Raw genomic sequence first — 12,232 nt, forward strand, 5'->3', positions numbered from 1 at the left:
AGGAGCCTCTGCCCATGAGGAGCAGCCCCCTGACCCATGAGATCCCCATGGAGGCTCCACCTTGGGGTCGGAGACATCCTGGCTGCTGTGTGCCCCGCTGCCAGGTTGACATCCCCAGTCCTGGCTCTTTCAAGGCCACTGGCGGCTCCTTGCCATGGTGACAAGTTGAAACCCACACATGTCGAAACAAGCCCACTGGGGAAAGGGAACCGCCCCTGGTTGTGAACTTCTGGGCAATACACGTATCAACATGGATGAAGAGCAACAGATAATGCTGGATGAAAAAAGTCATTCGCAAAACAATACATCCAAGATCATACTATTTGTATGAAGTTTACAAGCAACAATTATAGATATTATTCAAGGATAAACACAAATGGAACAAAAAACAGGCAGGCCGACAGGCAGGAGGCAAAGATGTCAGATGCACCCAGGGCGTCCAGGAGGGCACCACGGGCTTGCACAGCACAGGCCGTGCTCAGCTCCAGCAGCTCAGGGTGGGCACAGGGAGGTTTCTCTTTTTTTTTTTTTTTCCTTGGGGTGATAGGGTCTCACTCTGTCATCCAGGCTGGAGTACAGTGGTGTGATCTTGGCTCACTGAAGTCTGAACTCCTAGGGCTCAGGTGATCCTCCCCAGTAGCTGGGACTCCAAGTGCATGCCACCATGCCTGGCTAATTTTTGGTATTTTTTGTAGAGATAGGGTCTTGCTTTGTTTCCCAAACTCCTGAGCTCAAGTGATCTGCCCACCTTGGCCCCCCAAAGTCAACTGTGGCATTTTTTTCTAAACAGAAAAATGTAATCACAACAAGACCCTACACATCTCTAATTTTTTTTTTTTCCAGACAGGGTCTTGCTATGTTTGTGGCCCAGGCTAGAGTACAGTGGCCATTCAAGGCTATCACTACACAAGCAGGTGACACTGAGGGCCCTGTGGCTGCGCACTGTCCCCGGGGCTGCTTCAAGGCTACAAAGCCTTTACCTTCGGACTGTCTCCACCTGAAGCTTCCTTTTCATTCTCAGGCTGTGAGTTGTCAGCCATTAAATTGAGGTCAGATGGCATCACTCGGCCCACCTTGTACCCTGAAGACCCCGCTCCCCGGGGGCTGGAGGGGCAGGAGTTTGCAGCGCTGTGGAAGAGAAAAGGTTGTTCCCATGAGTCTATCACAGAGCACAATCCTACTGTGTGTCAATAACTGGCTCTAATTACAAGAAAAACAAATATGAAAATGTTAAAAACAAAACAAAAAAAGGAAGTATCAGCATTTCCTATGGAAATATAGATTTTTTTTTTTTGAGATGGAGTCTCACTCTGTAGCCCAGGCTGGAGTACAGTGGCACCATCTAGGCTCACTGCAACCTCCACCACCCAGGTCCTAGTTCAAGCAATTCTCCTATCTCAGCCTCCCAAGTAGCTGGGATTACAGGCACGAGCCACCATGCCAAGCTAATTTTTGTATTTTTTTAGTAGACATGGGCTTTCACCATGTTGGCCAGTCTGGTCTTGAACTCCTGACCTCATGATCCGCCCACCTCGGCCTCCCTATCAATTATAAAACATTCAATTATAAAGACACATGCACATGTATGTTTACTGCAGCACTGTTTACAATAGCAAACACTTGGAACCAACCCAAATGCCCATCAATGACAGACTGGATAAAGAAAATGTGGCACATATACACCATGGAATACTATGCAGCCATAAAAAAGGATGAGTTCATGTCCTTTGCAGGGACACGGATGAAGCTGGAAACCATCATTCTCAGCAAACTGACACAAGAACAGAAAACCAAACACGAACACGACATGTTCTCACTCAAAGGCAGGTGTTGAACAATGAGAACACATGGACACAGGGAGGGGAATATTACACACTGCGGCTTGTCCGAGGGTGGGGGGTCTAGGGGAGGGATAGCAGGGGGGTGGGGAGATTGGCGAAGGCTAACATTAGGAGAAATACCTAATGTAGATTATGGGGGGGTGGATGCAGCAAACCACCATGGTACATGTGTACCTATGTAACAAACCTGCACATTCTGCACAGGTACCCCAAACTTAAAGTATAATAAAAGAAAAAAATTTACCACTGTAACCATTTTAAAGTACACACTTCAGCAGCACGAAGCGCATTCACACAGATGTGTGGCCATCACACCACCTGTCTCCAGAACATTCTCACCTTCTCAAACTGAAGATCGGTCCTCAAGAAACACCAGCTCCCCCTCTCCACCCTCAGGCCCTGGCCACCTCCATTCTACCTTCTGTCTCTGCAAATCTGATACTCTAGGAACCTCAGTGACTGGCTTATTTCACAGACATAACGTCCTGGGTCACTTCACGCCTTGGCAGACGTCAGGATTTCCTTCCTTCGTCAGGCTGAATGATACCCCACTGCATCTTCTATCTTCTGGAGATTGTGCACAACGCTGCTATGAGAACGAGTGTACAGATATTCCTTTAAGACCCTCCTTCAGTTTGGGTCTGCACCCAGAAGTGGGGTTGAAGGATCACACGGTCATTCTAGTTTTAACTTCTGCAGGAACTGCTAGACTGTTTTCCACAGCAGCCGCACTGTTTTGCGTTCCTTGCAATAGTGCACAACAGTTCCAGTTTCTCCACATCCTCACTCACATTGTCTTCTGGGTTTGCTGTTTTCAACAGCAGCCAATTCAATGGGTGTGAGGTGGGAGATCATGTGTTGTGACTGGCATTCACCTAGTAACTACTGAGAGTGAATATCTTCTCAAGTCCTCATTGGCCACTTCTGTATCTTCTTTGGAGGAAGGTGTTTCCAATTTTTTTGAACTGGGTGTTTTGTTTCTTTGATGTTGAGAGTCAGGAGGTCTCTCTATAATCTGAATATTAATGCCCTGTCAGATATATGATTTGCAAATATTTTCTCCCTTTTTACTGTTTGTCTTTTGGTGCACAAATGTGTTAAATGTTTAAGAAGTTCGATCTTTTTCTTTTGCTGCCTGTGCCTTTGGTATCAAATCCAAGAAATCACGGGGGTTTTGCCTCTATTTTCTTCTAAGAATTTTACAGTTTCAGGCCTTAAATTTAGGTCTTTGATCCATTTTGAGTTAATTTTTGCATATTGTATAAGGGCCCAACTTATTTTCCATGTGGACATACAGTTTACCCAGTACTTGCTGCAAAGTCTGAAAGAAGGTGTTGGCACCCTTGTCAAAAATTGGCTGGCTCACACCTGTACTCTCAACACTTTGGGAGGCCGAGGCAGGTGAATTACCTGAGGCCAGGAGTTCAAGACCAGCCTGACCAACATGGAGAAACCCCGTCTCTACTAAAAATACAAAATTAGCTGGGCATGGAGGCGCATGCCTGTAATCCCAGCTACTCGGGAGGCTGAGGCAGGAGAATCGCATGAACCCAGGAGGCAAAGGTTTCTGTGAGCTGAGATGACGCCATTGCACTCCAGCCTGGGCGACAAGAACAAAACTCCGTGTCCAAAACAAAACAAAACAAAAAAACCATAATTTGACTACATTATGTGAGGGTTTATTTCTCGGCTCTCTATTCTTCCTTTTGAGATGGAGTTTTACTCTTGTCACACAGGCTGGAGTGCAATGGCGCAATCTCAGCTCACTGCAATCTCAGCCTCCCAGGTCCAAGCAATTCTCCTGCCTCAGCCTCCCAAGTAACTGGGATTACAGGCATGAGCCACCACTCCCGGCTAATTTTTTGTATTTTTAGTAGAGACAGGGTTTTGCCAGGTTGGGGAGCCTGATCTTGAACTCCTGACCTCAGGTGATCCGTCTGCCTCGGCCTCCCAAAGTGCTGGGATTATAGGTGTGAGCCACCAAGCCTGGCCTATTCTTCTTTATCTTTAAAAACAAACAAAGACAAGACGTTTAATTGGCTCATGGTTCTTCAGGCTGTGGGCTCTCTAAAAAAAATTCAAAATTAAAATCTATCTCAGACTTTAGACCACTGTCTGCCCCTTCCACTTACACTCCAATACAAACAAGGCCAGGCACGGTGGTTCACACCTGTAATCCCTGCACTTTGGGAGTCCAAGGCAGGCAGATCGCAAGGTCAGGAGTTCAAGATCAGCCTGGCCAACATAGTGAAACCCCATCTCTACTAAAAATACAAAAATTAGCCTGCCATGGTGGCACATGCCTATAATTCCAGCTACTCAGGAGGCTGAGGCAGGAGAATTGCTTGAACTCGGGAGGCAGAGGTTGTAGTGAGCCAAGATCATGCCACTAGACTCCAGCCAGGGCAACAGAGGGAGACTCTGTTTCAAAAAAAAAAAAGAATCCAGTCCAGGCACAGTGGAACACATCTGTTGTCCTAGCTACTCAGGAGGTCAAGGCGGGAGGATCACTTACGTCCAGGGGTTTGAGTCCATCCTGGGCAACACAGCCAGAACCCATCTCTAAAAAGAAACTTTAAAAACATCTTTTTGAACTAAAACAGATTTACAGAAAAAAACAAACCCATTCAAAAGTAGGTGAAGGATAAGAACAGACACTTTTCAAAAGAAGACATACATGAGGCCAACAAACCTACGAAAAAATGCTCATCATCACTGGTCATTAGAGAAATGCAAATCAAAACCACACTGATATACCATCTCATGCTAGTTAGAATGGCGATCATTATCCTCGTTAGTATAGTGGTGAAAATAAAAAGGAAAAAAAAAAAGAATAGCAATCATTATAAAATCAGTAAACAACAGACGCTGGAGAGGATGTGGAGAAAGAAACACTTTTACACTGTTCGTGGGAGTGTAAATTAGTTCTACCATTGTGGAAGACAGTGTGGCAATTCCCCAAGGACCTAGAAATAGAAATTCTATTTGTTCCAGCAGTCCCATTACTGGGTATATACCCAAAGGATTATAAATTGTTCTATTATAAAGACACAAGCACATGTATGTTTACTGCAGCACTGTTTACAACAGCAAAGACCTGGAACAAACCCAAATGCCCATCGATGACAGACTGGACAAAGAAAATGTGGCACATACACACCATGGAATACTATGTAGTCATAAAAAACGAGTTCATTTCCTTTGTAGAGACACGGATGAATCCATCATTCTCAGCAAACTGACACAAGAACAGAAAATCAAACACCGAATGTTCTCACTCAAAGGCCAGTGTTGAACAATGAGAATACAGGGACACAGTGAGGGGAGCATCACACAATGGGGTCTGTTGGAGGAGGGGCTATGGGAGGGACAATGGGGAATGGGGAGGGATAACATGGGGAGAAATGACAGATATAGGTGACAGAGGGATGGAGGCAGCAAACCACCTTGCCATATATGTACCTATGCAGTAATCCTGCATGAACTGCACATGTATCCCAGAACCTAAAGTACAATTAAAAAAAACCACACATCTTTTAAAGAATGAGTAAAGAGACCAGCACAATGGCTTATGCCCGTAATCCCAGCACTCTGGGAGGCGAAGGCAGGCAGATCACTTGAGGTCAGGAGTTCAAGACCAGCCTTACCAACATGGTAAAACCCCATCTCTATTAAAATTCAAAAATTAGCCAGGAGTTGTGTCGGGCACCTGTAATCCCAGGTAATAGGGCGGCTGAGGCAGGAGAATTGCTTGAACCGGGAGGCAGAGGCTGCAGTGAGCCAAGGCCACATCACTGCACTCCAGCCTGGGGAACAGAGTGAGACTCTGTCTCAAAACAAAAATGAGTAAATAAAAACCAGGATCATTTGGGAACTACATTTCATAATGCAGGAAATTCAGAGCAGAAATTCAACGGTATTTTAAGCACCACTTTGCATCTCTCTTCCCACGTAAGTTAGCACAGGGAAGGGGAAAGGCGTCACTCTGGGTCTGCCCCTGGGACTGAGGGCGCTCCAGCGCCCCCATCCCCATCGCCGCACCTGATGGTTCCTGTAGGGGAGGGCAGAGGGCTGATGAGGTGGGCCATGGTGTCTGGAATGTTGATGGTCAGCGGGGAGATGTGCGGCTGCACGGCCTTCACTGGAGACTCTGGCGCCTCCTGCTTCTCCCTCTTCTCGCTGGACAGGGCAGTGAACGTTATCTTGATGTTTGTGCTCGGGAACCTGAATGTGCACCTGGAAAAGAAAAGCCCACAATCAGCACCCTTTTGCTGTCCCCGCAAGAGCAGGAGCAGAGTCCCCAAGTGTCCCCCACAACACTGGAGCAGCTGAGGATGTGTACGCAACACTTCCAAACTCAGCTCACCGTGTTATTTCAAGTCGTTTACAAACAAAACCACAACTAAGGTGTCATGACTTTAAAACACCAGTAAGAACACTATTCGGACCAGGCAGACAGGAAAATTAAAAGCACAGACTAGGCCAGGTATCATAGCTCATGCCTGTAATCCCAGCACTTTGGGAGGCTGAGGCACAGAGCTCCCTTGGGTCCAGGAAGTCAAGACCAGCTTGGGCAACACAGTGAGACTCCATCTCTACAAAAAAATTAGCCGGGCATGGTGGCACATGCCTGTGTTCCCAGATTCTCAAGAGGGTGAGGCAGCAGGATTGTTTGAGCCCTGGAGGTCGAGGCTGCAGTGAGCTGTGATAGCGCCACTGTACTTAAGTCTGGACAAGAGACCCTGTCTCCTCCGACCAAAAAAAAAAAGGTAGTCTCAAAAAGACTCAAATACTACTTAATCGACATGACTCCTTTTAAATAAGTGCACGAGGCTGGGTGGCTCATACCTGTAATCCCAGCACTTTGAGAGGCCGAGGCAGGCGGATCACAAGGTCGGAAGTTTGAGACCAGCCTAACCAACACGGTGAAACCCCGTCTCTACTGTAAATACAAAAATCAGCCAGGCGTGGTGCCACTCGCCTGTAATCCCAGCTACTCGGGAAGCTGAAGCAGGAGAATCGCTTGAACCCGGTAGGCGGAGGTTGCGGTGAGCCGAGAGGACGCTACTGCACTCCAGCCTGGGTGACAGAGCCAGTCTCCATCTCAAAGTAAATAAATAATTTAAAATAAAATAAGTGCACGAATATGCTTTGGTCTCACAGTAGACTTAAAATTCAAATTCTACCTGTGAGTATTTTGCTTTCAAAATAAACATACAAATGTACCTGGGCCACAAAGCAACAATTTTGTGTCAGTTTTCTTATTTAAGGAAGAAAAATAATTCCGTTTGCTTAAATAAAAAATCCTATCACCCTTTTCACTGCTGGCTCTGGCAAACGAAGAGCCAGAGACATTAAGCTACGGGGAGAAGGTCTGCAGTCTACCACTCTGGTTCACGCTTCACGCAGCTTCCTTAACATGGCTCAAGTAACACGTAAGCAAACAGAGGTCAAGCAAGCCAAGTATCTCCGAAGAATAAAATTTAAAAATAGTCCATAGTCTGAGAGTCTCACCATGAACCCAGTTAAACAACAGCCTATTTGTCAAACAAGCGGCCAACCACACTCAGCCCAGCTCACATCCATGCACCCAGTGCGGGCACCCCTGCCACAGGGGAAGGCGCCGACCACCACCCTACCCTACTGGGCAGCTGCCCGAGAAGGGTCCAGCGTGTGGAGGGCAGAGGCTACGCCATGGCGCTCCCACTGCAGGGACATCGCCAAGGAGACGCTGCCCAACACTCTTGCTGGGGTCAGGAAGGGCAGGACCAGAGGTTTCACACTCGCCTGTCTGCCTCGCTGCGCTGGCTCCCCTCGCCCTCCTCTTTCCCGTGAGGCACATGCAGGACAGCCAGTCCTCCCCGCCGTCTCGGTGGACAGAGCAGAACCTCACAGAACAACTGCCTCCGGGGTGTCCGGGACACCACACTCTCTGGTTCCTGCTTCGCAGGGCTCCTTTTCAAGCCCGTACTGGAGCCCCCTCTCTTTACCGCGCAGCGTTCAATGCTCCAGACCTCGACTCCAGCTTCTCCCTTGCCGCTCACTCTGGCTCATCCAGGCCTCGGACCCTGAACTCTACACATACACAAATGACTCCAAAATCCCCACTTCACTGGGGGAACTCAAACAAGACTCCCAGCCCAAGCTCCTCTCCCAGGACTCTCCTCAGCAGTGACAGGCGGCCCTCAGGTGCTCAGGCCAGAAATACAGGAGTCCATCCGCCAGGGCCATCAGTTCTGGCCTTCAAAACATACCCATTATGAAAACTGAAAAAGCTTCTCTGTCAAAGCCCCTCTTTAGACACTGAAAAAAAATAAGCTACCTTCTTTTCTTGTTCACCTTCCACCAGAAGAAAATGTGTGAAGGCTGGGCAGAGCGGCTCACACCTGTAATCCTAGCACTTCGGGAGGCTCAGGAGGGAGACTGCTTGAGTTCTCGAATTCGAGACCAGCCTGGGCAACAAAGACCCCTGTGACCCAGGCTAGAGCGCAGTGGCACGATCACTGACCCGCTGCAGCCGCAAGCTCCCAAGCTCAAGTGATCCTCCTGCATCAGTTTCCTGAGTAGCTGGGACTAGACGCGCATGCCACCATGCCCGGCTCTGTTTCCCAGGCTGGTCTCAAACTCCTGGGCTCAAGTGATCCACCCGCCTCAGCCTCCCAAAGTGCTGAAATTACATGTGAACCACCGTGCCTGACCTGGTCTGTAAAGAATATATTTAGGACACTGATCTTTTTGTGTATAAAGGTCTATTTTATTTTACATCCTTACAAATTATTAACTGAACCAACTAAGAGAGAAACAGACCACTGATACCGAAACAAAGGAAAAAAGGAAAAAGAAAAAGAATCGGTAAAACAAGACACCAAAATGCTTCAGCTGCATCACAAAGCCAGGCATGGAGTCGCTTGAGCCCAGGAGCTCAGAGTCAGCCTGTGTAACACAGTGAGACCTCTTCCCCTAAAAAACAGGACGGGCAGCCGGATGCGGTGGCTCACACCTGTAATCCCAGCACTTTGGGAGGCTGAGATGGGTGGATCACAAGGTCAGATCGAGACCATCGTGGCTATCATGGTGAAACCCCATCTCTACAAAAAATACAAAAATTAGCCTGGTGTGGTGGCGCATGCCTGAAGTCCAAGGTACATGGGAGGCTGAAGCAGGAGAATCGCTTGAACCAGGAGGCGGAGGTTGCAGTGAGCCAAGATCCCACCACTGCACTCCAGCCTGGGTGACAGACTCTGTCTCCCCCAACCAAAAAAAAAAGAAGAAAAGAAAAAGAAAAAACAAACAAAAACAAGAAGGGCCGGGCACGGTGGCTCACGCCTGTGATCCCAGCACTTTGGGAGGCTGAGACATGCGGATCACGAGGCCAGGAGATGACCATCCTGGCTAACAGGGTGAAACCCCATCTCTACTACAAATACAAGGAAATTACCCGGGCGTGGTGGCACCCGCCTGTAGCCCCAGCTACTCGAGAGGCTGAGGCAGGAGAATCGCTTGAACTCAGGAGGCAAAGGTTGCAACGAGCCGAGATCGCGCCACAGCACTCCAGCCTGGGTGACAGACTGACACTCTGTCTCAAAAGAAAAAAAAAGAAGAAGAAGAAAACCACAGGATCCACAATATGCAGCAACACTCAGGCCATGAGTAGTATCCACACCGAAACATGGCCGAGACCAAAAGAGCTGTTGAAATCCACTCAGGCCGGGCACGGGGGCTCACGTCTGTCAACCCGGCACTTTGGGAGGCTGAGGCAGGAAGATCATCTGAGGTGAGGGGTTCGAGACCAGCCTAGACAATGTGGCAAAACTCCATTTCTACTAAAAATACAAAAATCAGCCAGGCGTACTGGCACACACCTGTAATCCTAGCTACTCGGAAGGCTGAGGCAGGAGAATCTCTTGGACTCGAGAGGCAGAGGCTGCAGTGAGTCGAGACCCCACCATTGCACTCCAGCCCAGGCGAAAGAGTGGGACTCCCTTTCAAAATAAATAAATAAATAAATAAAGCATCTAGACCAAAGACCTGAAACACATCACGTTTAGTGGCATTCACTGCTGGTGTTAAACTTCCCAAGTTCAAACAGCTGTCAATCACTACATTTTAAAAGGAAACTGGCACCTGATCTCTCAAGTTACCCGCTTGGCCTGGCCCTCTTCCAAGTGTACCTGACCGCTTTTCTTTCCTGCTCGAAAGCTTGTTAATCAACGTTCACTCCTGCTCTAAATAAACAAACAAATACTACAACTGATCACCTGTCATGTATCTGAGAGCCTTCTGAACTCGGCTTCCTCTACACAGACACTACTTCCAGATGGTGTGTGTGCACAGCTGCCACCTCTGAGGACGACGAGAGACTGGTCTGGCACAAGGTTCCACCAGGATCTGCAAGCCACCCTAGACTCCCAGCCACCATCTCCTGAGTCGTCCTCGCTGCTCATGAGCAGCCTGTCCCACGTGAAGGCGTGTTCCCAGGACCACCCACCCTCTCACACCAGCCTAACAGCTTACAAACCAGGGGTTCTCACGTGCAGAACCATGTGGACACAAACAGGGTAAGGTGCTTAGACGCCAAGCAGCTCTGCCATGCCCGCTGGGCTCCTCACACAACGTTGGCTCTGAGCTGAGCGCAGCTGTGGGGCCCACACGGTTGCCAGCCAGTAGTAGAGATGGGAAGAACAGTGAGTACAAACTGCACAACCCGACCGAAGCTCAGTGGACAACTGCTCTCAACGTCCACGTGCAGACACTTACGACATCAAATCAAACACTGTACTACCAGGCCAGCCGCAGTAGCTCACGTCTGTCATCCCAGCACTTTGGGAGGCTGAGGCGGGAAGATCACTTGAGGCCAGGAGTTCAAGACCAGCCTGGCCAACATGGTGAAACTCTGTCTCTACTAAAAACACAAAAATTAGCCAGTGTAGTGACGGGCGCTGCTAATCCCAGCTACTCGGGAAGCTGAGGAGCAAGAATCCCAGGAACCCAGGAGGCGGAGGCTGCAGTGGGCTGAGACCAGGGCACCGCACTTGTGCTACTCTGATCTGCAACACAAGTGAAAAACCACACAAAGTCAAAGTGAAGAAAGGATCAAATGAAACCGTGAACGTGGAGTCAAGATCATCTGTAATGCTCTCGGCAATGATTTCTTCTTTAACCAAGTACAAGCAATCTGGGACAAAGTATGTTTATCAAATCTGATGTCAAGCAGTAAGTGGTAGTGGATCAGCTACTGGAAACACACAACCGCCGCCACTCTGTCTTCCACCATTACCCCCTCCATCACATTTACTTTAAAACACAAGATTCAGGCCAGGACACGTTCCTGTGAAAAAACAGGTGAGCTGGCAGGGCGCGGTGGCTCACGCCTGTAATCCTAGCACTTTGGGAGGCCAACGCAGGCGAATCACCTGAGGTGGGGAGTTCGAGACCAGCCTGACCAACATGGAGAAAGCCTGTCTCTACTGAAAGTACAAAATTAGCCAGCCATGGTGGCGCATGCCGGTAATCCCAGCTACTCGGGGGGCTGAGGCAGGAGAATTGCTTGAGCCCGGGAGGTGGAGATCGCGGTGAGCCGAGATCATGCCACTGCACTCCAGCCTGGGCAACAAGAGCGAAACTCCGTCTCAAAGCAAACAGCCAGGAGAGGGGCACGCGCAGTGTGCTGGGTGTTCCTCAATAAATCCAGGCTTCATCCTTATCCAAAGGCAGCAGGATGGAAATGGGTGTAACCACCTGTGCTGGTATGTACGGATCACCTGCACCACAAGGTGGCAGCGTGACATGGGGGCACACACCAAGACAAGACTGACCCTGCCAGGAGACGCGAGCACCCCTCCCTCTAGCCTCCAGCCTCCCCCGGCCCCGGTGCGTGCTCCACATCTCTGATTCCCGAACGATTATCATTACTACTTCACCAGGCAGGCCGGGTCACTAGGACAAACTCCATCACCAGGCAGTGGCCACAGGCAGTACCAACCAGGGTCAGGCCACCTGGCTTCAAATCCTGTTCCCCTGCTGTGGGCCCTGGCATGGCCATTACCTCTCTGTGCCTCAGCTTCCTCCTCTATAAAACGGAGATGACAGTATCAACATCATGAGGATTCATTCAGCTAGTATCTAGCAACAGGTGCTTTATTACAATGGGGGGAAAAAAGGCTTGCAGTCCCACTTCAAGATGTGAACAGTGACTTCTTCCCACAGACACACCTGTGGTCCACCGTGCTAGATTTATTCCATGTCCACCCTGAGCTTCTGCAGAAAGCCCACCCTGGACCAGCAGAACACACTCCCTGCCTGTTCTCCCAGGAGAGGGCTCCAGTAGTGTACACAATTCCAACAGGGAAAGAGCCGAGCTCGCAGCCCTGGAACGATGGGGAACCCCACGT

The 12,232-nt window shown here is 49.2% G+C and overlaps 1 protein-coding gene across 2 annotated transcripts in view; it reads right to left on the minus strand.

The window, feature by feature from the left end:
* The window catches only part of FOXK2 (forkhead box K2), an 85,833-nt gene that overhangs the window by 37,194 nt on the left and 36,407 nt on the right, over positions 1-12,232 (minus strand). For both annotated transcript variants that reach the window (XM_064369593.1, XM_064369594.1), the window contains exons 2-3: positions 5,883-6,077; positions 981-1,128 (exon numbers count right to left, since the gene is read on the minus strand). In XM_064369593.1, the coding sequence (XP_064225663.1) occupies positions 981-1,128; positions 5,883-6,077 (343 nt within the window). The remainder of the gene's footprint in view (positions 1-980; positions 1,129-5,882; positions 6,078-12,232) is intronic.

Source organism: Aotus nancymaae, unplaced genomic scaffold, assembly GCF_030222135.1.
Source record: "Aotus nancymaae isolate 86718 unplaced genomic scaffold, 86718_ANA_hifiasm-v0.15.2.pri h1tg000089l, whole genome shotgun sequence".
NCBI lineage: Eukaryota > Metazoa > Chordata > Mammalia > Primates > Aotidae > Aotus > Aotus nancymaae.